Raw genomic sequence first — 22747 nt, 5'->3', positions numbered from 1 at the left:
TTCTGCTCTGAACGCTGGGCAGAGTGCCCCAATGTGAAGTGCTCAGAGAGGGGTGAGGAATTAAAGGTGGATCATCTTCCCCTTCCTTCTCTCTGCTACCTTGAAAATTGTCTAGATTTGGTTCATGGAGAGTTAATAAGTGTAGTTTGCCGTTAACAATCTGTTCCACATCAGTTCTTCTTTTCCATGGTTTAGGAAAGTGTTGTAAGCAACATAACCCTGGTTAATGTGAAGGACACCATTGTTTTCTGTAGCGTTAAACCTAAGCCAGAGGCATCCTGAGATCGTACCATCTGTTCCCTATCTCAGTAAGTCTTTCTAATACCTAAGATGCTTTCTGAGAACCGAGTTCATTTGTCCTGGAGACATATTTCTCATTTCATTGTGAAAAGGCGTAAGGTCCCCTTTTCTATTAATAAGTAAGTGTGGAGAAAATAGAAATAGTTTCCATTTGAGCTATGTGTTTATTAGAGAAGAACATGCAGTAAATGAAAATGTAGGATGGAAAACGTTCCCCCGTCTCATGTTGGCGTAAGGGAGCTGGAAGAGCACCTTTCAGCCCATCTCAGAGATGCCTCCTCTCAGCTGTGAGCTGCTGGAAAAACTCCCAAACTGCAAGACTTTTAGAAATGGTGCTTGTTTTTCCACCAGTAGCCCATCTGGGGACAAACCACATCTCAGAAGGGCCTTCACAGGAGCTCTGACGGGCACTTAGCATCACGTAGGCTGGCTCTGTAGCAATGATCGAGGAAGGGCAAACTAGACCTCAGATTAAAATTTGTGAGAAGCCTTTTGAGCAGACAGCAATGTAGGACCCTGTAGAGAAATTAGAAATGAACAGTTAACTGTAATTAACATGTTTTATTGCCAGAACACAGCCGGGGCTTCCCATAGGCCCCACAAATCTTTCTGAAGGTTTATTGCTGCTTTAATATTTTACCATGGAGATATAGAGTGAGACTGGATGAATTTTCCAAAGACAAAGATTGAATAAAAATCAGAGGTGAGGTGGGAAGTCAGCAGTTCTTGGCTTCCAGTCTGTTCTTTAATTTATTAAGCCAGTGAGCCTCTGCTGTGCACACATGGGGGTGCATTTCATGACTAACCTGCAGACTGCTGGGATATTCACGTGTTGCAGCTGGGCCAGGGGGATCCTCACAAGTATTAATTTAAATAATTTTCTTTTATTGATGCGATAGAAAGGACCCAACAAGACTCCAGTGGCTGCAATTTGCTTAACAAGTCTCATCACCATGGCTTTCGTCTTCATTGGGCAAGTGAACGTTCTTGCTCCGATAGTCACCATCAACTTCATGTTGACGTATATTGCTGTAGACTACTCCTATTTCTCGATCTCCTTGAGCTACGATGTTCAGCAAAGACCTGGCAAGATACTGGTGGAAAACACTAAGCCTCCTCACTCTTCCCAGCCCTTGATTTTCAACAGGCCCTCCAGCCATGCATCAGATGGAGTAATTCAAAGCACATCGAACGGCACCCTGCTGGAATTCAGAAAAGATATGGACCAGCTTTTTAAACCATTTCATAATGAACCAGGTGCTGGCAAAAAGGAAGGAGCTGAGAATCTAATGCAAAAAGTCAAACAGAAAAAAGCAAAGAAACCAGCCAAGCAAATGTTACAAGACAGCTTTCTGCTGGATCTTGATCACGATGCTCCTCCAGCTCGCCATGGCTGGGATGAGACCACAGAGCCCCCACCCAAAAGCCAGCAGTGTGAGGTGGGACCGTGCTGGTCACCACCTGCTGTGGATCACCAGGGGCCACCTGAGCATGGGGAGCAGCTCTACAGCAAGGCACCAGAGGTCCTGGGCCGTGGGATTGAAGGTGAGGGCTGCAGGAGAGGACTCACAGGGAATGATTTACGGCCTCGGTCCTCCTGGAGGCAGGCGAGAAACTAGCTTTATATGGGACTGTCATTGGGTGATTCATAGCAATAATATCTTTTATTACAGGTGAGGATAGAGTTCATCGTAATGAATCACAGGAGAAGTTCCAATGTAATTTCCTATGGAAGATTAATCACAGGAAAGCAGGCAGGACTGTATTTGGTGTAGGATTGTTTACTGCATGCTCGTTATTCTACAAATGTGCTCTTAATGCTGTGCATTAAAAAGGTTTTGAGTATTATCCTGGGGCTTATTTTGCCATGATGCTGGGTAGGAGGGTAGGAGGGATGGAGCTTTCCAAGCGTAAAGCTCTTGCTATCAAAATGAAATGATCCCCATGCTGCAGGAGGAGGCTGTAATTCGTCATCCACAGCTAAGAATCTGAATTCATTTCGTTGGCACTATGGGTATTTGATACTGTTTACAGTGGAGGCTCTTGTCTCAGATCAGTAGTCTTCTATCAATGTTAGTCAGTTAAATGTTATATCTCTCTTTTACAAATATGGAAACTGTGCCTTGCTTTCCATCACATACGATTACGTATGTGTGAACTTAAAGTGGACTCGATACCAGAGCTGTAAACTCCTTTTTTTTTTCCTTTTTTTTTTTTTCCCCTTCCTGCTTGGTTTTTTTGTTTTTTGTTTTGTTTTGTTTTTTGCTTTCATTTTAGAAATTATGGCTAAACTCTGCCATGCCCAGCTGTCAGATAGAATTTCTGTTTTGGTTCCTGCAACCTGGTAATGTAAAGTAGAGAAAGACTGATGCACCAGCTTCGTTGTAACATCTATCTTTCTTTCTTCTTATCTTCTAGAATCATCTACAAGGCAGCAAAATCCAGAGCTGGAAATTCAGCAAATTCAAAAATCTTTCTACTCCAAATTCTGCAACTACTGGGTTTCCTTTGCTGGTGTAAGTAATTTTGTTTTGAGCATTGATTTGTGTTTGTAAAATATGGAAGGAAGTTCATCCCTTAATGCAGTGTGAATACACTACAGTATTTTAAATGGCTTTTGTGTATCTAGTATCCCTGCTGATCTGAACTAAACACTTACAGGAATATGCACCCCCTAGTTCAAATTAAGAGAAAGACAGATGACATTATTTAAAAGAGCAAAAACAAACACAGAAGATCCAAATTCAAAACCTGGTATCTTAGGACTTCTCTAGAGTTAGAGATGTGGGGCTGATGGGAAAAAAACATCGGATCCCTCTTTTCACTTTGTCCCAGCCTGCTGAGGGATGGAGTGAGACATCAGCGTCAGAGCTGTGTTATTTTTATTTATGAAACAGTTGATGCCACCTTAGGGTAGGATTTCATTACTGCTGAACTCCTAATCGGAGCAGCCTGACTGTGAAATGCCACATTTTGAGGGAGAAAAACAGAGCGTTCCCCCAGCATCTTACTTTCAAGAATAAATAACTTCTAGATAGCTTCTGCCTGAAGCCACTGAGGACATTTAAATTCATCTTGGGAAGGTGGATTAATGGACAGATGACAGGAGAAGGGTCAGATATGCATAATGAATGAACCATATGGCTTTGCTGCATGGATGGGGATTTCGTAGCTGTGTGTAAAATATAACACCTTTGAACAGCACACAAACCCCTTCTAATTTAGATTGTTTGACACCCACTTTCCAAATGTGCTGCTTGGGCGTCCAGTAGCCAACTACTGGAGAAAGGTCCTGCAGGTGGGTTGGTGGAATGGATGCTGGAGGCTGCTCTCCAGTGGTGATATATCTGGGAGGTTGTACGCCGATGCACTCTCTGGGCTCAGTATTTAATGGAGCTTCTAAGTGCTTGTCATCATTTTGAGCAGTAATAATAATAATAATACTGGATATGTGGCCAGAAACTGCTCATCATGGAGTGTTTCGGAGGTACGAGATGATGTGGTTCCCTAGAGGGCCTGTTGCACCCGGAGTGTCCATCCACCCATGTTATTGCCCCATCAAACCTGGCCTTGAGCACCTCCAGGGGTGATCTCAGGCAGTGTTGGTTATGTCCCCATCTCTGAGCAGACACCTAAAAAGAAATGCTCAGCAGGGTAATGCTGTCACATTGACAGCAGTACACTGTCTCACTTGGAGTGACCCCAAGCCTTGTCTTTTCAATAGGCAATTGTGTCCCTTGTCATAATGTTTGTCATTCAGTGGATCTACACTCTTGTCAGCCTGGGGGCAGCGGTGGTTCTGTATTTCTACATCGGCCAAGTGAGTCCAGGACTCCCCCTGGGTGAGTTATGTGTTCTTTGTATTATTAAATCTGCTTAAAAATTCATTAAGCTTTAATTTCACTCAATTATGAATTGAGAGACTTATGTTTATTACGCAGTTGGCACAAGGAAGGATGAGATTTTGTTTCTTTGTTAGTTTCAATACATTTTATATCTAGCTCTTTAATATTTGATTCTAACTGTAGCTAACACTAGTTTGGTAGTTTGAACATTGTGCTAGTTGTGTTACTTTTTGTACTATAAATGGCCAAATCAGACACTAAGAGTTAAGGATTGCAGATTGCAAACATATTATGGCAATGAGAAAAAATCTGTTGTAAATACTTTTTAATAAACTTAATTAATCGATCTAAACCCACCTGAGAAAACTTTAATGAAAATGGGAATTATGACAAGTATCTCATTAAATCTCAGCATTCATAACTGCAAAACAAGAGAGCCTTTTGATTCCAGATCTCAACAGGTTGAATATGTCGGGAACGTAATCTGGGAAAATATTCTTAGGCAAAAGGCTTTTAAAAAGGTTTGTGCATGTGATAGGCTTAAACAAGTTCAAAATTGAACAGTACAGCACACTGAGAAAGCGGCTCAGGAGAGTCTATACCTCCTTGGCACGGGGGCAGGAGAAATTTGCATTGGTCTGCCTCTCTGAAGGGAGAGAGTGATGCATGCACAGCATGTGCCTGCTCACATACATATACATGTAGGTGCATAAATACATTTGTATGAGTGAACGTGGGTGCAAATTGTATGGATGTGCTATTTTTTGTTTGGCACCTATAAAAACCTAGGTAAGAGAAGACAGAAGAACCTGAGCTCGTGTGTTATTTAAACAATCCAGAAATAGCCACCTGTATTTATCTAGATGAAAGGTCGTTGTAAGTAGATACCAGATTTCAGAAACCCACGCTGGGAGAAGCCAAAAATTAGTTATCATTCAGTAACCATCAATATATCACTCACTAATCTTTACTCTACAACTGATTTCTATTTATCTGTATGGAAGAGCGGAGAAGAAATGAGATGGTTTTATGCAACCTGCTCTAGAGTAAGGTGTCCCTGCCCTTGGCAGGGGGCATGAAACTAGACGGCAAAGAAGAAGTCAGGAATAAACAGATTTCAGCCTAATTTTTATTTGGCTGTGAGTGAAAGTTATCTTGTGGCCACGCTACTTCAACTGCTTCATGAGTTTGTTCTCCAAAGACAGAATGACCCCTCCGTGTAGAGAGGCTGTGAGATGCTGGCTGAGCGATGCTCTGGATTAGGGACTAGATGAAGGCATTGGGAGTGGTAGCTCTGCCACAAGAATGCTCCAAGATTTCAACACATCCTTCCTCTTCTCTCTTGGCCTCCAGCAGCCTAAGCCAAATCCAGCAGACTCTGCTGGGTCTCTGTTCTCCTCCCTATCCCTCACCACAAACTTCTGGGACTGCTTTTGCTGCCAGCTCCAGCACTCATCTGCCCTTGCAATGAGCTGGTGAAGGAAATTAACTGTACAAAGAAATCCAAAAGACTTGGTGTTGATGTAATAAGCTAAACCAGCTCTCCATGGGGTCAGCCAGAAGGGAGCAGTGAGACCACAGCCTCTCTGGCTTAGGCCAGCCACACAGCTCCTTAGTCTCCCCATCCCTGCAGTGGGATTGGGCTTTGCAGTCTCAGGAAGGGAAGGTACTGCTCCTGGTATCTTTCCTTTGGCCTCAGCTCTGCCGGTATTTTAATAAGCTGTCAGTCTGGGAAGCGATAGCTGCTCTCCATAAGAAATTTGGGTTAGTTTCTTGCTTCAAGAGCTGAAGCAAGCAGGAAGACTTCAAAAGTGCTCTCACAATCACTGCATCTTTGTGTAATGAAGGCTGGTTTGGGATTTTATACAAAAATTCAATGGCAAAATGCAATTATGAGGGAATTAACAACCTACTGACTTTTTGTGCCTTTTTTTCTGTAGGAGCAGCAGCAAATTTCAGTTTGTTCAGCTGGATTAAGTCTGTTTTGACCACCTCATGCAGGTTGGTACCAATCACGTGGCAGAGATCAAGGCACTGATCCACTAATGTGTGTAAACGTTGACCGCCTTCTTACCTTAAGCAGTCCATCTTTCCCTGGATGGAGACTCAAAGTTCTGAGTTAATGGCAAATAGAGTTGTTTGCTCCGGTTAGCCCAGTGGCTGTGGTAATAATGGAACAGGCATTCACATTCCAGCTGGGTTGAAGTTTCAGAGAGGAAATTTGGGAGGAAGCAGCAATAGCTGCAGGGGAAAACAATAAATGAGGTCTTCAGTGAAGGAACCATTCCGTGTTGAATTTCTGTGGGATTGCATCTGTGAACATCTTGGAGTTTTCCTTCCCAGAAGACCTCAGGGTTTTTGCATGGTTGGTTATTAACTGGTTTTGTTAATTCATTTTGATTCTATTAATTATTAATTCCATAGTGTTTGGATTCCCATGGGGGTAGTGACTATCTCTGCTGCTTTACAGTTTGGTGGGATTTGAGATTCTTAATCTGTTTGGCTTCTTTTCTGTTGCAATGGAGGAACACTGTAGTGAAGGCCGTACAGTACAAGCTGCTGTGCATTAGGTGTGCAGATTTGGTGGGTTCTTTAAAGTAAATGAAGGTCCAGGTATGTAGGCACACTGGCACATGCCTATGCTTTCCTTCCCAACCCTTTGCTCACAGTTCCTATAACATAGCCACATGCCTTTGGTGGCAGAGGCAGCTCAAGAGACAAAGCTGAAGGCAGTGGACTCTCTCTTAGATCCCCATGGATGTAGGTACATGATGCGGCCAAGAACAGACAAGCTGGGTCTCCTGCATCACTGCCCATCACTGTCTCTACCAGACATTGGGATCTCTGCAGGAGTGGGATGAGGACACAGCTGTCCAGAAGACCTCTTTGGCCACGAACAGCTTCCTTCACACAGCTACTGCTGCCTCTCCTGAAGCTGCAGAATTCTCTGTTAGCAGGATAAGGGCCCAAGGCAGATAAACCACATGGAACAGGAGTGAGGGTGTCCTGAGGGTATGCACTATGCTTTGTGTGTGTCATCTGGAAAGAGGGGTTGTTCACTATGTCTGCTGCATTTGTAATGTGAGCCAAGGCCTGGGGTGAGGAGGTGAAAACAAGAACAGGGTGCACGGGAGTGTGCTGGAAGTGCTGTCAGAGTTACTCATTGCACGGTGAGTCAGACCCTGCTGCATTGTATCCCAGGCACTTGGCTGTCCTGTTCCACCTCAGTGTACAGCTGGATCTGTTGCCTGTAATTTAGCTCACTGCAGCTATGATGATGGAGCACATTTTCCTCCTGGTTGTCCCCTGGTGCTTCTCAGCCCTGTCTCTTGCCTGTTGTCAGATGGTCACCGTGGAAGGCTGACTGACTTCCCAGGGAGGTGGCCAGGGATTGGGAGAGAGCTATGTTACAAGAAATTGCATTGAAATCACTTGCACATTTCTCCTGAGCTTTGTTTTCTTGAAATCCAAGCAAGGCATGTCAATGAATAAATGTAAAAAAGTCATCCTATTTAAGTGCAAGAGTGATGGAAGCAACCATGGGTCCTCGGTACTTCCCAATCCTCAGAGGTCGGATGGGGCCCTTGACTACCTGATCTAGTGCCTGATTTAGTGATTGACACCCTTGCCCATGGCAGGGGGTTGGAGATGACCTTTGTGGTCCCTTCCAACCCAAGCCATTCTACGATTCTACGGAAGAGGGCCAAGTCATTGGTATCAGCGCTTGCAGTTGTGACTTGCAAGTGTGTAGTAAAAGTTTCTTAAACTTAGCCTCTGAGAACAAGAGGCTGAAGGAAAGTCTCCTCTTTTTATTTCAAAGAGGAAGAGAGTTTCCGGCATGCGCGGTTCCAAAAGTAATTGAGATGTACGTGAAAGCTTCGGAAGCTATAAGAAGGGTATTTTTCATTAGCGATGGTTAGTGCTCCTTCCTTTCCTGCACAGTGTAAGAAGTGGCAGAGCCAACATTTGGAGCAGTTCCAAAGAGGAAATGTATATTTGCTAAGAAAATGTATATTTTTGACTATTTGCTGGGGAGGGGGTGGGAGTGTAGTCACTTCATGCCTTCTAGGAAAAATGTTTCCAGATTAGCTGGAAGGGCACCAGGAGAGACGTAGCCCTTCTCAGTGTGCCCTGCCTGCCCCTGTTGGTGCTATTTTTGGTCTATTCTGTTTTCGTGGCCGCTAAAGGCAGACACTGGGTGGTGAGAGTGCTTCTGCTTCTCTGCCCGCAGGAGGAGGCCGTCGCCGAAGGAGCAGATCGTGGTGACCCCAGCCTTTGCAACAGTGGGCATGGAGACCAGGCAGCTCACCGAGGAGAATGAGGACTTTGCCTCCAGGGACCGCTACCACCAGTCCTCCCTCATCAGCAGGGAGGAGTTTGGGAATCAGTTTCAGTAAAGTTGGAGGATGACAAAAAAAAATAGCAAGCTGTTGTTTCAGAAAGGGCTGACGAGTGCCAGTCACTGCTGACATGCCTTGTGAAATACTTGAATGTGTATGGAAAGGATGTGAATAGTTATTTACATGCTTGAGGCTTGCTTTGTTTATGCAAGCTACAGCATGGCCAAGTTTCAAATCTTATCCTAAAGGGAAAAATAAGAAGAAGCCTGCTTGTTGTGCAGGGGTTTTCTACCTCAGCGTTTCAGTGACCAAAATCTTAGCACTTTAAGGTGTTAGATGATAGGCCGGAGTCAGTGGCAAGTGCAAGAGGATTATGAAATATATTCATGCCTGGAACTGAACCTGTGCCTTTATATGCAGCAGTGCAGCATGGTGAAATCTACTGTGAAGTGGTGATGTGATGCCTTAGAAGCTTTTCATAGTGGCTTCCCACATCCTTTCTGAAACAAGAGCCAGAACCTGAGAACGCAGCTATCTCCAAACAGCACATCTCTTGGCTAAAAGAAGAGATGATTCAGAAGTGCCTTAACAAGATACATTTAACTTTATTTTGCTAATTCTGCTTAAAGCTCATCCTGTACTGAGCTTTATAGATGCATACGCGTAAGTAAAAGTGTGGGGGAGGGGGGGGGAGGGGAGGGAATCACTGCCTCTCCCTTCTTGTAATCTCTGATCACTTCAGCCATTAAATTATTTATTTCTCCTTCTGTGCAATAAAATTGTCAGCATCAGGACACGTCTCACAGCACTAAATTAAGAGGAGAACTAAATAACAAAGGCAGGGGCTTTGGAACTGGGTGGGCTTTGAGGTCCCTCCCAGCCGAAGCCGTTCTGGGATTCGGTGAGACAAGCAGCTCCTCCCATTGGGTACCACAGTTTTGGCCAGCACTGCTGGGATGGTTCCTGTGTCTGTTGTCTCAGAGCATGTCATGTCTGGGCTTTCTAGTCCACAGTTTCATTGCTGCTGTTGTATGCTGTGAGTAGAGCAACTTTCCTTCTTAGTGATCGAGAAGGGGTGTGCTGATCTTTCCTGGGGTGTTGGCTTTGACATCATTAACTGCAAGGGTGGAGGGAAACCTTGGTTCAGGAATCCTGAAGGTCGGTTTGGGACCCAGCTCTGAGCATTATCTGTCCAGAACAAGTCGCAGCTCGGTTAATTTAATAATGAAAAGATCCTTCTATCTTTTGAGCCATGTGAGCTCTGTTATCATCTATAACCAACCTTCCTTTGAGTTTGTGGAATTGTTTTTAAGAAATGAGGGTGTGAAAACATTTGTTTTTTTGAGATACGTGGATCTAAAACCTTTTTTTTTTTCCCTGAGCCTCCAGCTGTAAGTTGCTAGATGTAGGTTTGACAGATCCATTTGCAGAAGGCACGGACACAGAAGGCATTGAAGGATAAATATAAGTTTATTTGCCTTGCAGTCTTGCCTAGATGCTCATGCTGTGTTTGTGATGCCACAGCATCAACAAGTGTTCAAGAATTAGGGTCCTCTGCCTCAAAAACAGTGCCACACAAAGAGAGTTGATAATGGGCAGAAGAAAAGTCGAGTTTTGTTGTGATATGGGCATTAAGTGACAGCTCCCCGCTGCAAGCTGCCATTACTCTGGTTCTGTCTAAATGTCCCATTGGGATTCTGCACTGGGAGAACCAAACTCCTTCAATCTATAGCTTTACCCAAATCCCTATACTTCTTTCCTCTCTTCATAGCTCTCTTGGTCAGCTTTGACTTCCCTTGGGTGTTTTCATTGTGCACATTGGCCAGAAGGGCACATGCTTGATGTGGTCGCTTGCAGATAAATGTGATGCTGGAGAAGCAGCAAACAAAACACCTGAAATAAATAATGATGCTGTGCCTGGGATGTGGCAAGGGGCTCTCTGTGGCCAGCAAGCCATAGTGTTGTCACCCTTGTGCTTCTGGTTCTGGCTCAGTTTAATCCAGCATCATAGCTGCACCTGGACGGGATGCGCTGAAGCACAGCAGCCAGCATAGGGTTATCATTTAAATCAGTGGGGAAAGGAGGTTCTTAGAATGATTGCCTTTGCCTGGTGAATCCTAGAATGGGCCATTACTGCCATAAATAGGGGAAAAAAATCAATATAGTGAACCAGTAAGTATGGGAACTCCATACAAAATGGGTGTGCGGTGGACTCACTGATATTCCTTCTCAGAGCAGACTGAGAAGGGTCCTGAAAGAGAGGAATCCGAGGTTCCGAGTTGCTTCGGATGGATCGAAATGGCTGACTGTTTTTCCCCAGAAGATACGGGGTTTGTTTCTGACGGGAATCAGAAGGGAACATTTTGGACCTGGTGACATAAATGTGCTGTGCGTTTTGCTGTGAGTGATGAAAGGAGATCACAAGACCCGCATCCATCCCAACCTCCCAATGTCAAGTGTCTGGAACGAGCTGCTTCCAAGGGAGGCACAAGGCAAGCGTTCCCTGGAAGGAGAAATCAATCGAGCACCGCTACCCCCGGAATGTGGAGAAAAATGTTCAGGTGCTAAGTGCCTTTTGGATGGTTGGGATCCGTTAATGGATGGCTTACAGCGTCGAGAGGAGACAGGGAAGGTAATTAATTACTGGGTTAGGAACTATCTGTCCGCTTCGGAAACTCGGGACTTTTAATAACAAATTCCAGGAGTAGAAACTATTCACTTTGTACCTTAATTCATCATCAGCTGAAAACTTGTCTGAGGTTTATGAGCCTGCTCCAAGCTCGGGACAGATCTGGGCTGTGTTTCAAGCGAGCTGCAGGAGTTCTGTGCCGGGGCTTGGAAGGGTTCCTGGACAACCAACCGGGAGTGACCAGTGAGTGCGACCCTGGTGAGGTGTTATGGAGGTGCCTCTTCTGTCAAAACTCTTGTGCTTCTCTGTGATTTCAGGGCAAAACAATGCAGAACCTGGCAAAATGGCTGTGTGCCTCCAGCCCCTCGGGCTGGGATGTGTAAAGCAGGGTGAAACAAAACCAAACGGTGTTTTTCCTCCCCTAACACGGAGGGATGGTGGGATTCAGTTGATCAGCATATAGCATCCGTCATGCTTTACGTAGCTATGTTAGAGCTGGGGCTTAGGAACACTGGGGTTCCTCGTGAGCTGACTCCTTCAGTGCAGGGATAAGCCTTAGTGAAGATGAGGTGGGAATGAAATAACGTGGCAAGAAAATGTGGTAGCTTTACCTTTTCAGCCCACAAAGCCTTGGCAAATTGGGCATCTGGTGGGAAAGGGAGTGCATTTGGGGAGTAAATGGAAAAGGAAATTTGGTGTTTCCTTCCCAGGTGCTTGTAATTGAGCCACGACAGTGAGGGGGCAGTTTGGCTGTGATGGTAAATACTCCTTTGATGGCACTGGCTCCCGTTGTGCTGCTTTTGTCCCGTTGGTGACCACAATGGCAAGAGGATGGATGTAACATCCCTATGGCCACCTCCTGGTGTGTGATGCTTTTAATGGGAGTTTTGGGAAGAGGGCATTAGCTGCCCACCTGGGAGGGCCAATAGGGGTCTTCCATGCTGGGTCTTTAGTGGGATCCATGATGGCCACAGGGACACGGAAGCATTCGGTCTGGCCCTGCTTCCTTCATGGCTGTGTGTTCGGCGATGTTTATTCTGTGTCTGCATGCTGCCAGGTTTGTTCTCGCTGCGCCTGTTGGGTAAAACAGTAGGAAGAATTTATTGAGGCTTTTTGGAAAAGCACTTGATACCGCACTTCCTGCCTGTTGGATTTACAGCTTCAGAGGATGAGGAGTACTTATAGGAATGGGGAGCCATTCGTTTCATATAAAAAGATATCTCCAAATGTTTGAACTCCTGCCCTGTGTCTTCCCCCAAGGTATCGGAATACGTCTCAGCTCCTCGCACAAGCTTTAACTCATGGCGGTGCATTCCTTGGCTGGGTGTTGGTTTCTCTGTCTTCTGGGTTAGGGCTCTTTCTATGATGTGTTCCATAGGGAATGGGTGGGTCCATCTGACAAAGGCTGATGCAGCCTGGAGAGGTGGTGGATGCTCTGCCCCTGGAGACACCCAAGGTCGGGCTGGATGGGGCTGTGAGCACCTGATGGAGCTGTAGGTGTCACAGCAGGGGGATTGGACCAGATGGCCTTTAGGCGTCCCTTCCAACTCCAGTAATTCTGTGATTCTGTGCCCGGTGCAGCTCGTTGCCAGCAGTTTCTGGGCCACTCAGATGTCCCCAGCTGCAATGAGAGGTGTGGCTGTGATTTGTTGGTCCATTTCAGAGAAACCTGGAATAGCAGGGAACGCGATATCCCCACGTCTGGGCTCATCAGTGCCACCTTTTGGGTGGAAAGAAGCCTTTGAGGGTTTGGGTTTGTCAGGGAGCTGTTTGCTTCTGCTTCTGGGGAAGGGAGAAGGAGGGAGCTGGGGACTATGGACCGAACCGGCGTTATTTGTCTTGTGTTTGGAGGGCTGCCAGCTGTAGCTGTGGTTTGAAGCGTTGGATTCTGCTTGGGTGAAAGTGGCTCGTGGAAATTCAGCCTGAATCTGAGCTAGCTGAGGGGGGAAAGCAAAGGACGTCTGGGCATCCCATGGAAGGAGCGAGGATGGGTTGGGGTCGTGGGGGCAGTGAACTGCGGGCCGGGGGCTGCCAGCAGTGGCACAGAGCGCTGCCGCGGCGTGCACTCCGCACAGCACAGCCAACAGCGTGGAGTTAGGAAAGGGAATTTCAGAACAATAAAGGGAAATCCTCTGCCTCCCGTACGGCCCAGCCTGGGAAATTGACCGCCGCGAGAAACTGCTGCTGGAATTTAAAGGAGAGCGGGTCCGCTTTATAACCAATAAAAGATTTGTAGTCCTTTGGCAAGGACTCGCCGCAGCCTCGGTGGGAACGGAGTTCGGGGCCGCTTAACGCTCACCGCGCTCAGCCGGAAAGAAACTTTCCGGTAGAACGGCGCTGCCCGAACCCGGCCGGGTTCCGTCCGCTCCGATCCGCGGCGCAGCCCCCACCCGCGAGGGGGGCACCGCGCAGCCCGAACCTCTGCGGCAGCGGGCGCGGAGCTGCCCGAGCGGGGAGCGGGGCTCTACCGACAGTAGGGGACGGATAAAAATAGTGCGGAGGAGCGGCGGTTGGGGGGGTGGGGGACCGGGCCGGGCGGGGGGGGCCGTGCCGAGCCGTGCGGGGCCGCGCCGGGTGATGTCAGGCTCGAGGAGGAGCCTCGGCCGCCTGCCCTTTTACTTTCGGGCGCCGGCACTTGGCCGCAGGCTGCCGCTGGCCGGGCCCCCCCGTGCCGCCATGGGCACCCCGCGCTGCTGAGGCCGGACCGCGGCCGCCCCCCCTCCCCGGGGCAGCTGCCCTCTGCCGTTCTCCTCCTCCGTTCCCCATCGCCCCGCTCCGGGCATGTGAGCCGCTCCCTCCAGCCCCGGCAGCACGCCCCGCTCCCCGTCCCGTCCCCAGCGCCATGCCGGCAGCCTGCGCCCTGCTGCTGCTGCTGCTGCTGCTGGGGCTCGGGCTGGCCCCGCCGGCCGGGTCGCTGCCCCTCGCTCCCCCCCGGCGCCTTCCTCCTCCTCCGCCGCCGCCGCCGCAGCCGCCCCGCAGCCGCCTCGGCCGCCCCTGCTCGCCTCCCGCCGCGGGACACGGCCGCCCGGGTGAGTGTGGACACGGGGAGGGACGGCGGGTCGGCTGCTGCTCCACGCGTGGGCTGCCCGAGCTGCCCGGCCCCGTGTTCTTAAGGCTGGTTCGGGCTTGCTAAGGGAACGTGCGGGGGAAGGCGTCAACGCGTTGCCGGGAGCGAGTGGGCTCGGAGGCTGCGTGGGTGCCCGCCCGCCGACACCCAGCCCTCTCCAGTCTCCCTGCAGCCTCCCCGCTGCTGCACCCCCCGCCCGGCACTCCGCTCTGGGAGCAGTCACTGGTTGGTGCTTGGCAGTGATGCTGAGCCTGCTTCCAGCACGGGCGAGCGGAGGGCAGGCTGCATTTCGCACGGGAAAAGCAGAGCTCACTTCGGTTGTCGCCCCGTAAGTGGGTTTCCTCGTTTCCCAGAGGAGGCACAGCGCAAAGCCCTGGGAGCACTGGTGCCTGAGCACGTGCTGCTGCACACCTGCCTGATGGGCACAACGAACGTCAGCTTTCGGTCTGTACCTCAGCTTTTAGTCCCTGATGGGAAGAGAACGCCGTGCTTTGCCGCTAAGTTTGCTCTTTTTCAAGCTATTAAACTTCAGGAAATGCGGCGAAACCGTAATGCTTGAGTTACCTTCGTGCACCCGAAGTGTGACGCTGTAGGATCACACCGTCCCCTGTAACCACGGTGTGTGGCTGGGTCAGAGCTGCTCACCAGCGGGGTGCGAGCAGCGTGGGGACCACGAGGATGCAATGAAGGGGACCTGGGGCTGTCCCACTCGGCAACAGAGCGCCAGGGCTCTTTCCAGGCCAGTGCTGCTCACCTGCTCAGGGCTCAGGGAGATGGATGCTGCAACCGCCTGCACAAGACCTCGGCTGCTGTTTGGTGAGGGTCACGCAGATCTCTCGGTGGATAGCAAAAAGGACTCCATTTCATCTCAGATTCCTATCTGCTGTCTTTTCCTGTGACCTTGATGACTCCTGAGAGCCGACGGAGGAATGCATCACCTTTGCTGGAGCCTGGAAAGCTCGCTCCAAGCCTCTGCCAGGAAAGGGTGCGGGCGTGAGGTTTGCAGCTACAGGTGGCTCAGGGTTTGCATCAGCCCTGAGCCAGGAGGAGCGATAACGGCAAATGGCACAACAGATGACGCCGCGTGCTAACAGCTGCCATGGGTCACTGTGAGTCCCAGACCCATGCTGTCCATCAGGGGTCGGTGCTGGGGATGGGATCTCCTCAGCTGCCCTCAGGCCAAGCTGTAGGTGCAGAAGGGACTGCCGTGGTCTGAATCCCTCCAATGCTTCCACCGCCCGGAGGAGACCTGAAGGAGAGTAGGGAAGAGGTGGCACTGAAGTCCCTAGTGCAGTCCCTGTGGAGCATGAGAAACAGAGATGCATCGTTCCCATCTCACATATGGGAATAACACCCCGCTGTGCCCGGCAGGACGCCAGCCCCGTTGGTTCCATGAGGCTGGGAAATGAGGTCAGGAACGACCTGGGAAGGAACTGCCTGGGATGGGGTGCTCACAAGGATGTCCCTTCGCACCGAAGTGGCGTTCTGCCTCCAGAAGTGCCTTGGACTTCCTGTTGTGTACTGGGCGGCTCCGCGCAGTCACAGCAATGCAGAGAGGTGCAGGATGCTGCTTCGTTCACAGCTGGTGCTGCGGGAGGGGTGTGTCATTCATTCTGCAGGCTCAGAGGCCCATGGGGCTGGGTAGGCTCAGCATTGCTCCTTCAGGTTGGGTGAATTAGAAAGCACACGTGCACGCACACAGAAATGAAAGGAGGGAAATAGAAGAGGAAAGGGAGAGGTGCTGTTGTGCTGGACTTGCCTGGATTTTTCAGTTTTCCTGCAGTAAGCACCGGAGCCACTCCACACCTGTGAAGATCGCAGCGTTTGGGCAGCCTTTTGCACGCTGCTCTTCCCAAGCAGCAGTCACTGTTTTATCATCATTCCATTTGCTGTAGTTATTTCGCGTGGCTGCAGCCCATGGTGCAGCCGCCCCCCTCCCCAGGGGATGCCAGTTTTGGGATGGAGAGTTTGGTTTAGAGGAATGAAGCCCCCCCCTGCCATCCTCACAGCCCTCTGGTGCAGTGTGCTCCCTTCTCTTGTTAGGGATCCCAGTTTTAAGGTTCAGAAACCTTTCCCAGTGCAGCTCCCAGGCTGCAACCCCACCCAATGGGTCTGGTCACAGAATCATGGAATGGCTTTGGGGTGGAAGGGATGGCCACATGCTGGCACCTGTCTCAGTGCCTCTCTGCTGTTGGAGTGGTGCAAAGAAGCTTTAAGGGCAGGTTGATCAGAAGTTGCTCCAAGCAAATGTAAAGGTTACTCGCTCATTATATTCCCCTGATGCTGTGCGATAGATAATCCGTGGCCTGCAGCTGGTGGGCAAGCTTGTCACGAGCCCCCAGCACCCCAAACACGGGCTGTTATTTACATCCCATTGAAGATGTAGGTCACACAGTGTGCTTTTCTTTTTCCTGATCGGCTGAGCATAAAAGGCAGAATCCAATTTCCAGTGGAAACAGACCTGATTACAAATTCAAATTTTTATTTCTCTGAGCAGTTTTGCAATGTTCGCATTGTAATTTGCTGTTTCCATAAATATTAGAGGTTGGTTTGCTGGGATATTCATCCGGAGCAGATGCAAGAGAGCTACAAGCAGAGGCTCAGGGAGGGAATGAAGCCTGTGGGTGGCTGTCAGTAGAAAGTGGGGTTCTTCAGGCTGGTGAAGTGGAGGCTCAGGGGAGGCATTATGGCTCTCTGCAACTCCCTGAAAGGAGGTTGTGGTGAAGTGGGGTTTGACCTCTCCTCCCATGTAACAGCCATAGGATGAGAGGTGATGGCCTCAAGTTGTACCAGGGGAGGTTCAGGTTGGATGTTAGGAAACATTTATTCTCTGGAGGAGTGGTGAGGCGTTGGCATAGGCTGCCCGGGGAGGTGGTGGGGTCACCGTCCCTGGAGGTGTTCAAGAACAGTGGAGATGTGGCAACGTGGCACGTGGTCAGTGGGCATGGGTCAGTGGTTGGACCGGGGATTCTAGCAGTCCTTTCCCACCTTAATGATCCTATGAGCGCGGGTTTGTTGCACATGGCCACCCTCCCCTCCTGCCCTCTTTGCCAACGTGCGTGCAGAAGCAGCCATGCATTTTTAATGCCCCTGTGCTGTGCCGTAGCATCCTGCTGTGGCTGACGGCTCTTTGGTTATGCAGAGAGCTCGCGTTCATCCTTTCGGGCTGAAATCATTCGAATCAGGGGACAAGGAGAGAACTTTCCCACCCAAAAGGGAAATGATGTTGCGTTACTGAGCGGCCAGCCCAAGTTATAATATAATCTTAGAAAAATGCAGTTCCCCCGAGTAAAAGAAGCTCTGTAAACTTCAGCTCCTCCAGGCTGCCCGCGGAGCTGTTGCCTGCATTGTAGAAGTGCTGCTTGCAACGAGGACCTGTGCTAGGGTCGGAGTGGTGAGGTCTGTAATGCAGGGGTTAGGATGCTGGGTCCCATCCCTTCCCTGCTGTTAGCTTTTTCTTGGCGGGCCCACCCTGAAGAGGTGGCAGCTGGAGCAAGGTGAAACACCCGCAGGGTTTTGTTGGTGGAGATGCTGGGGTCAGAATTCCACCCGTGTGAAAGTGGGGCAGAAGATAGTTTGTTCTTAGGGCTGTCAGCGTTTAGGCGGAGAGAAAGAGATGATAAACCCGTATAAAATTCACAAGGAATAGAAATATCTTTTATTCGGTGAGCTAAATGCACAAGCCAACCCATCCTCCGTGGTGCTGGTGTCCACATCCAGTCCCGCTGTGGCTCTGGATGAAAGCATTTGGCATCGTCTGTCCTCCATGCAGGAAGGGCTCTTGGAGGGGGGCTTAGGTGTACAAATACCCTGCTCTGTCCCAGTGCTGAGTCCTTTGCTAGCTGGTTTTGCAGCTGGTGCTGCGAACGTCTCCCCTGCTGCTGTCAGCACCTCGGCTGTGGGTGATGCTGCACGGGTGCCAGAAATCTGCACTGAGAGCTGCAGAAGGTTTGGCTTTCTGTCCCCAAAGGCCCAGCTAGCCCCTGGGGCTGTCGTTAACCAAGGGAGAAAGGAGCTCATGGCTGTGAAGGCAGTAGGGAAATGCCCTTTTTTGACTCGACGCTGATTTAGCTGGGGAGGGACTGAAGAGTGTTTCCCTGCATGTCCCCGAGGATGTGGGGCAGCTGCCGTCACACCCCCATGGAATCACATGCACCTTTGGGACATCTGTCACCGTGTTTTTCTGCGTGCTTCAGGCATCATTTTCATTTCCACCGCTACGAGGTTCTCTCTGGGATCTCCAGACTGCAGAGGAAACCGTGCAGGGATTTGGGGTACGGCAGACAGCCACCCGTGGACCCACGGTAGCAAAGGAGGGCTTCGTTTTGCTGCCGTGTTTGCTCAGAAGCTTTCACAGCACCCAACCTCTGCAGCCACGGGAGGAACTTGGGGGCTGCACAGCACAATCAGCCGCGTCACCGCCTGTCAGGACGCTGCCGGTAACACCCTTCCTCCGGTGGAAAATCTCTGAAGCCCCGAGGAGCGGTGCGAAACGTCACGCTGTGCTGGGGCTGGGGTGAATGGTGTGGGGTTGGGGTGGTGGTGGCACATTGCTGCAGCCCAGCCGGGCTGGTGGGGGGCGGAACAGCTCTTCTGGGGTGCGTGTGAGTTGGAGTTTGGGTGTTGGAAGGGTTTGGGCTTAGGCTCTGTAAAAGCACAAGGTGGGGCTCGGCAGGGAGCTGAAGCCATCTCCCCTTGCAGGATCACCCAAAAGGTGATTATCTACCGCATTTTCAGCCGTTTACTCTGGGGAGGGGTTTCTCAGCATCTCTGAACAGTGGTTTGGCTGCGTCTGTGCCATTATCGGTAAGAGAACACTTTCTTATCAGGGAAACCATAGCAGCTGGTAGCTAAAGCTTCTGGGAAGAAAGACATACAAGTGCCGGCCAGGTTTGTCCCCGCATAGCTGCGAGATCTCCCGAGCTGACAAGTGGAGGTGGTTTAGGAGGTAACACAAAAGGGAGGAATGCACTGAGCTATGCCAAGCGCCGCCATGCGAATGCAGGGCCAGGAGTGCAAACCTTGGCAAACAAACCGCGTGGTTCGCTATCCCTGCGATCAAGGGCTGCAATTGTGGAGCACAGTCCTGCTCTTGTAACTCATCCTTTATCTCGGGCTGGAGCTGGGCACAATTGTCTCTGTGTCTGGGGGACAAGGAGCGGGGTTTCGGTGACTGCGGCTCACAAAGGCGTCCTTAGAGAGCTCCTCACCCCTGGTACGGGCCTGGGAGAGCTCAAAGGAAAGAACATTCATCATTGTTGGATTTGGGTTCGGTTACAGGACTAATGTTAATTCTTTCGGGGACGTTATCGGCTCTTTCAGCAGATGCAGAATGGGGCAGCGGGGTGAAAGCGGCAGCCAGCCCTGCAGATAAAAGCCCTTTGAAAGGGACGTTTCTTAGGAGGGAAACTTGATCGGGGCACAGTCACTGTGAAGGTGTTTTCAGAGAGGTGCATAGGGGCAGCCCCACAGGTCTTTCTTTGCAGCCCCATACCGGGGCCGTGGGCAAACCAGCCCTCACCACCTACAGGGCTTGGCTGCTGTGCAGGCCCCAAAACAGGGAATCCATGGGTCTCAATGGGAGCACAGAGATGGTGGGCAAAGCCGTGGCCTGGAGCTCCCAGCTCAGTGACCTGGGGACCTTCCCCCCCTCCAGTCCCCTCAGCTCCCAGGTTGGCCGTGTGCTCCTGACCCATTCCTATGCAATGAGTGAATGTGTTCCTCCCCTCCCAGTGCAATGCTGCTTAGAAAACCCATCCAAAAACCAAAAAAAACCCAGCACAATCTTATTTAAGCCCTAATATGACACCAAACCCTGGTTCCGTGCTGTCCACTCCACTCGTGCCACTGTGATGGCTCTGGTTTAAACCAAGCTCTGTGGATGCTGCTTTCGCCCCACCCTGGGCACAGCCCATGTGCTGGTAGAAGGGCTCACAGGGCTCCTACCCCCATTCCATCCCAAACCGAGCGGCCCCGCTGGCATCCAGGCCAGCCCGCCAACACCAGTGGTTGGTTCTTCTTCCTTGCAAGCTCTGCTTAATTCAAATCCAAGGCACTGAGCTTATGCTGGGAGTAAATAAGCTGCGTTCGGTGACTTCTGTTACACGTGAGGTCAGGCAGAATGAGCTAATGCTCCCTCCTGGCCCTGAACGGAGTGCAAGGCTCAGAAAGCAAAGCGGAGTCCCGCAACATGTGGGCTGCTCTCACCCCACCTCGGCGCAGCCCCTCTGCCCCAGAGGACACACGGACGCATGTGGGGCAGCTGCTGGGAGCTGGGTGCTGCCTGGAGGCTGTGCGTCCTCGTTAGCATTCAATGGGTAATTAATCTGGCCTCGCTAGCAGTAGGGCCACCTTCCCCTGAACTATTGTCCTCACGAGCCCTGGGTGAGATTCATAACAATCGCAAACCCTGCAGGCAAACTCCATGCTTCCATTAATTCCTTATTTGTGTGAGGAAGGGCTGTCTTACAAGTGAACTTGTGAGCCCATAAAAGCCAGCAGCAGCCTTGTCTTGCACTCCCAACTCTCATTCCACCTCCCCTCACCAGCGCTGTGCACTCATGGAGCTGCCGTAGCTATTTTCTTTCATTTTTTTTTTCCTTTTTTTCCCCCAATTTTTTTTGTTCTTTTTGCAGCCAGGATGTTTTTTCTTGCCTTTTTATTGTTCCAGTGACCTAGCAACTGCACTGCAGTGGAGCCCCGCCAGCAGACTTCCTCCCTGTGCCGTCTGACGGTCTCCAGCAGCACTGTCCTCAGATGGGAGCAAACGCTGCAGCGACGTCAGGTCGCGTACGGCTCTGCCCACACTGCTGGCTTTGCTCAGGAACGCTCCAGGGGGACCTTAAATCCCTGGAAAGAGGAGCGAGGAGTGCTGCGAGGGTGACTTTTCCTGGTGCATTGCTGTCAGGGAGCAGCCTGGAGGATTTAAAGAGGGAATGAGGTGTCTGCCAGCTGCGTGCTTCTGGCTCCAGGGGGTTTTGCTGGAGTTTCTGTGTGGGTATGGGGAGCTTGCTAGAAATAGATTTGTATTTGAAAGCGTTTTCCAAAGGCTCGACTGTAAAACGGGGCTTTTTAAAATTCAGTTGCCAAAAGCCGTGTGGAAGCCACAGCTGATGACTAGAGAGAGGCTCGGGGTGCCGCTCCAACTGTGGGTCGGTGATGTCCACCACTGTGGTTCCCAGAGACCTGTGCGTTAAGCCCAGATCGTCCAGGTAGATGAGCAGAAGGTGCAGGTTCCTGGGCTGGAGCTGGGACCTGGGTGGCGGTGGCACTGTTTGGAGCGCTGTTTGGAACACCAAATGGAGTGGCTGGAAAGCCCTGGGTAAGCAGGACAGCATCCTGTCCTCGCGGCGTGGGCTTTGTCCCTGGCCTTTGGAGGCGGCCCCTGGTTTGTGAGTGCTCTTTATTTCCAAGTACCCTTGGAGGGTACTGCTTTTAAAAGGAATTACTGAAGTTTTTGCTTTTCTTACGGTAGCTCTGAGCGCGGGGCTCTGGACTCATAAGCACAGAGTTATCAGAAAGGGTAGGAAGCAAACCCAGCCCTTATCATCCTCGGTGGTTGTGCAGCCCCAGGGCGGGAGTGCAGCCTGAGCGCAGCCCCAGGGCATCTGTCCCCATAGCAGCATGGACAGATGGCCACCAGCAGACAGATGGCCACCGGCATCCCAGCTGCTGCCGCCCACGTTGGGGGCCTCGAAACCCACGGGGTCTGTGGCTGGAGTGAAGCCCCGGCTGCGATGCGTTGGAGCAGTTGGTGGCCGGAGAAATCCTTCCTCCTTATTCCTCACCGTGGAGGGGGAAAGCGACCGCCACGCTGAAAGAATTACGAAAAGGGTTAAGCGCGTGTGGTGAAAAACCTCTTGCATTCTTCCCGTGCTTAGTGCACACGAGGGACCTGCTTGAAGCAACATTATCGGCGTGTTTACGCTGAGCTGACCGGCCTCGAGCATGAACATTTTTTTAAGCTCCGGTTTTCCTCCTCCCCCCACTCCTCGAGCTGCTCCTCTCAGGGCAAGAACAAGGAAGGAAATTGAAAATCCCAGCGCGCCCTGGAAGGTCCAGATTTAGGGCTGCAGCTTTTGTTCGCACAACCCCGCTTGGCTCCTAAGTGGCCTCCGCCCATGATCCCGACATCCGCAGCCGCGCTCCCCACGCAGCGCCGTGCCCCCGCTCCTCCTCCTCCTGCCGAGCCCGCGCTCCTTCCTCGGCTTTGCCTCCCGCCAGCCGGGAGTTTTCTAAGTTTAGATGACTTTTTCCCCACCCCGAGCCTCGGGTGATGCTGAGATTATGCAACTCCGCAGATGTGGGCTCTGCACTTGCAGCCACGTTGCCGCCGGAGGAGGCTGCGTTGCGTTGCGTTCAGCTCGGTGCGGGATGGACCCAAGGATGGCTGTGAGATGTTGCAGTGCTGTGGTTTTCGGTGTTGTGCTGTCTGTCCCATGGCTGAGGACACAGCCAGGGCCGAGCCTTCACCACCTGTCCCTGCATAGAATCATGGATGTGAGCCAACGGCGTGCCCTGAAAGCCAACCGTGTCCTGGGCTGCATCAAAAGGGTAAGGGAGGGGA

The 22747-nt window shown here is 50.8% G+C and overlaps 2 protein-coding genes and 1 long non-coding RNA gene across 11 annotated transcripts in view; 2 read left to right on the top strand and 1 right to left on the bottom strand.

Annotated features, from left to right (window-relative positions):
- SLC12A8 (solute carrier family 12 member 8) overlaps window positions 1–9279 on the top strand; it is a 43630-nt gene extending 34351 nt beyond the window's left edge. For all 5 annotated transcript variants that reach the window (XM_046943761.1, XM_003641624.6, XM_004942953.5 and 2 more), the window contains 5 exons: window positions 1200–1845; window positions 2719–2816; window positions 4025–4142; window positions 6086–6146; window positions 8377–9279. In XM_046943761.1, coding sequence (XP_046799717.1) covers window positions 1200–1845; window positions 2719–2816; window positions 4025–4142; window positions 6086–6146; window positions 8377–8542 — 1089 coding nt within the window. In that variant the 3' untranslated portion in view covers window positions 8543–9279. The remainder of the gene's footprint in view (window positions 1–1199; window positions 1846–2718; window positions 2817–4024; window positions 4143–6085; window positions 6147–8376) is intronic.
- On the bottom strand, window positions 445–8036 carry LOC121111236. The gene is made up of 2 exons (XR_005861307.2): window positions 6220–8036; window positions 445–816 (listed from the first exon to the last, which is right to left on the bottom strand). It is a non-coding gene; the product is annotated as an uncharacterized LOC121111236 (long non-coding RNA).
- Window positions 9280–13731: 4452 nt separating the features above from the next.
- Window positions 13732–22747, top strand: part of HEG1 (heart development protein with EGF like domains 1) — a 36379-nt gene continuing 27363 nt past the window's right edge. For 3 of the 5 annotated variants that reach the window (XM_040703637.2, XM_015289963.4, XM_040703638.2), the window contains exon 1: window positions 13732–14143. In XM_040703637.2, the coding sequence (XP_040559571.1) occupies window positions 13957–14143 (187 nt within the window). In that variant the 5' untranslated portion in view covers window positions 13732–13956. Of the gene's footprint in view, window positions 15592–15614; window positions 22735–22747 lie in introns of those variants that run through there. The other 2 variants (XM_046943759.1, XM_046943758.1) reach the window with 2 other exon arrangements.

This window comes from Gallus gallus, chromosome 7 (assembly GCF_016699485.2).
Source record: "Gallus gallus isolate bGalGal1 chromosome 7, bGalGal1.mat.broiler.GRCg7b, whole genome shotgun sequence".
Classification (NCBI taxonomy): Eukaryota; Metazoa; Chordata; class Aves; order Galliformes; family Phasianidae; genus Gallus; species Gallus gallus.
Note: the sequence above shows the minus strand (reverse complement) of the source record. Positions and strands in the feature narration are given on the sequence as shown.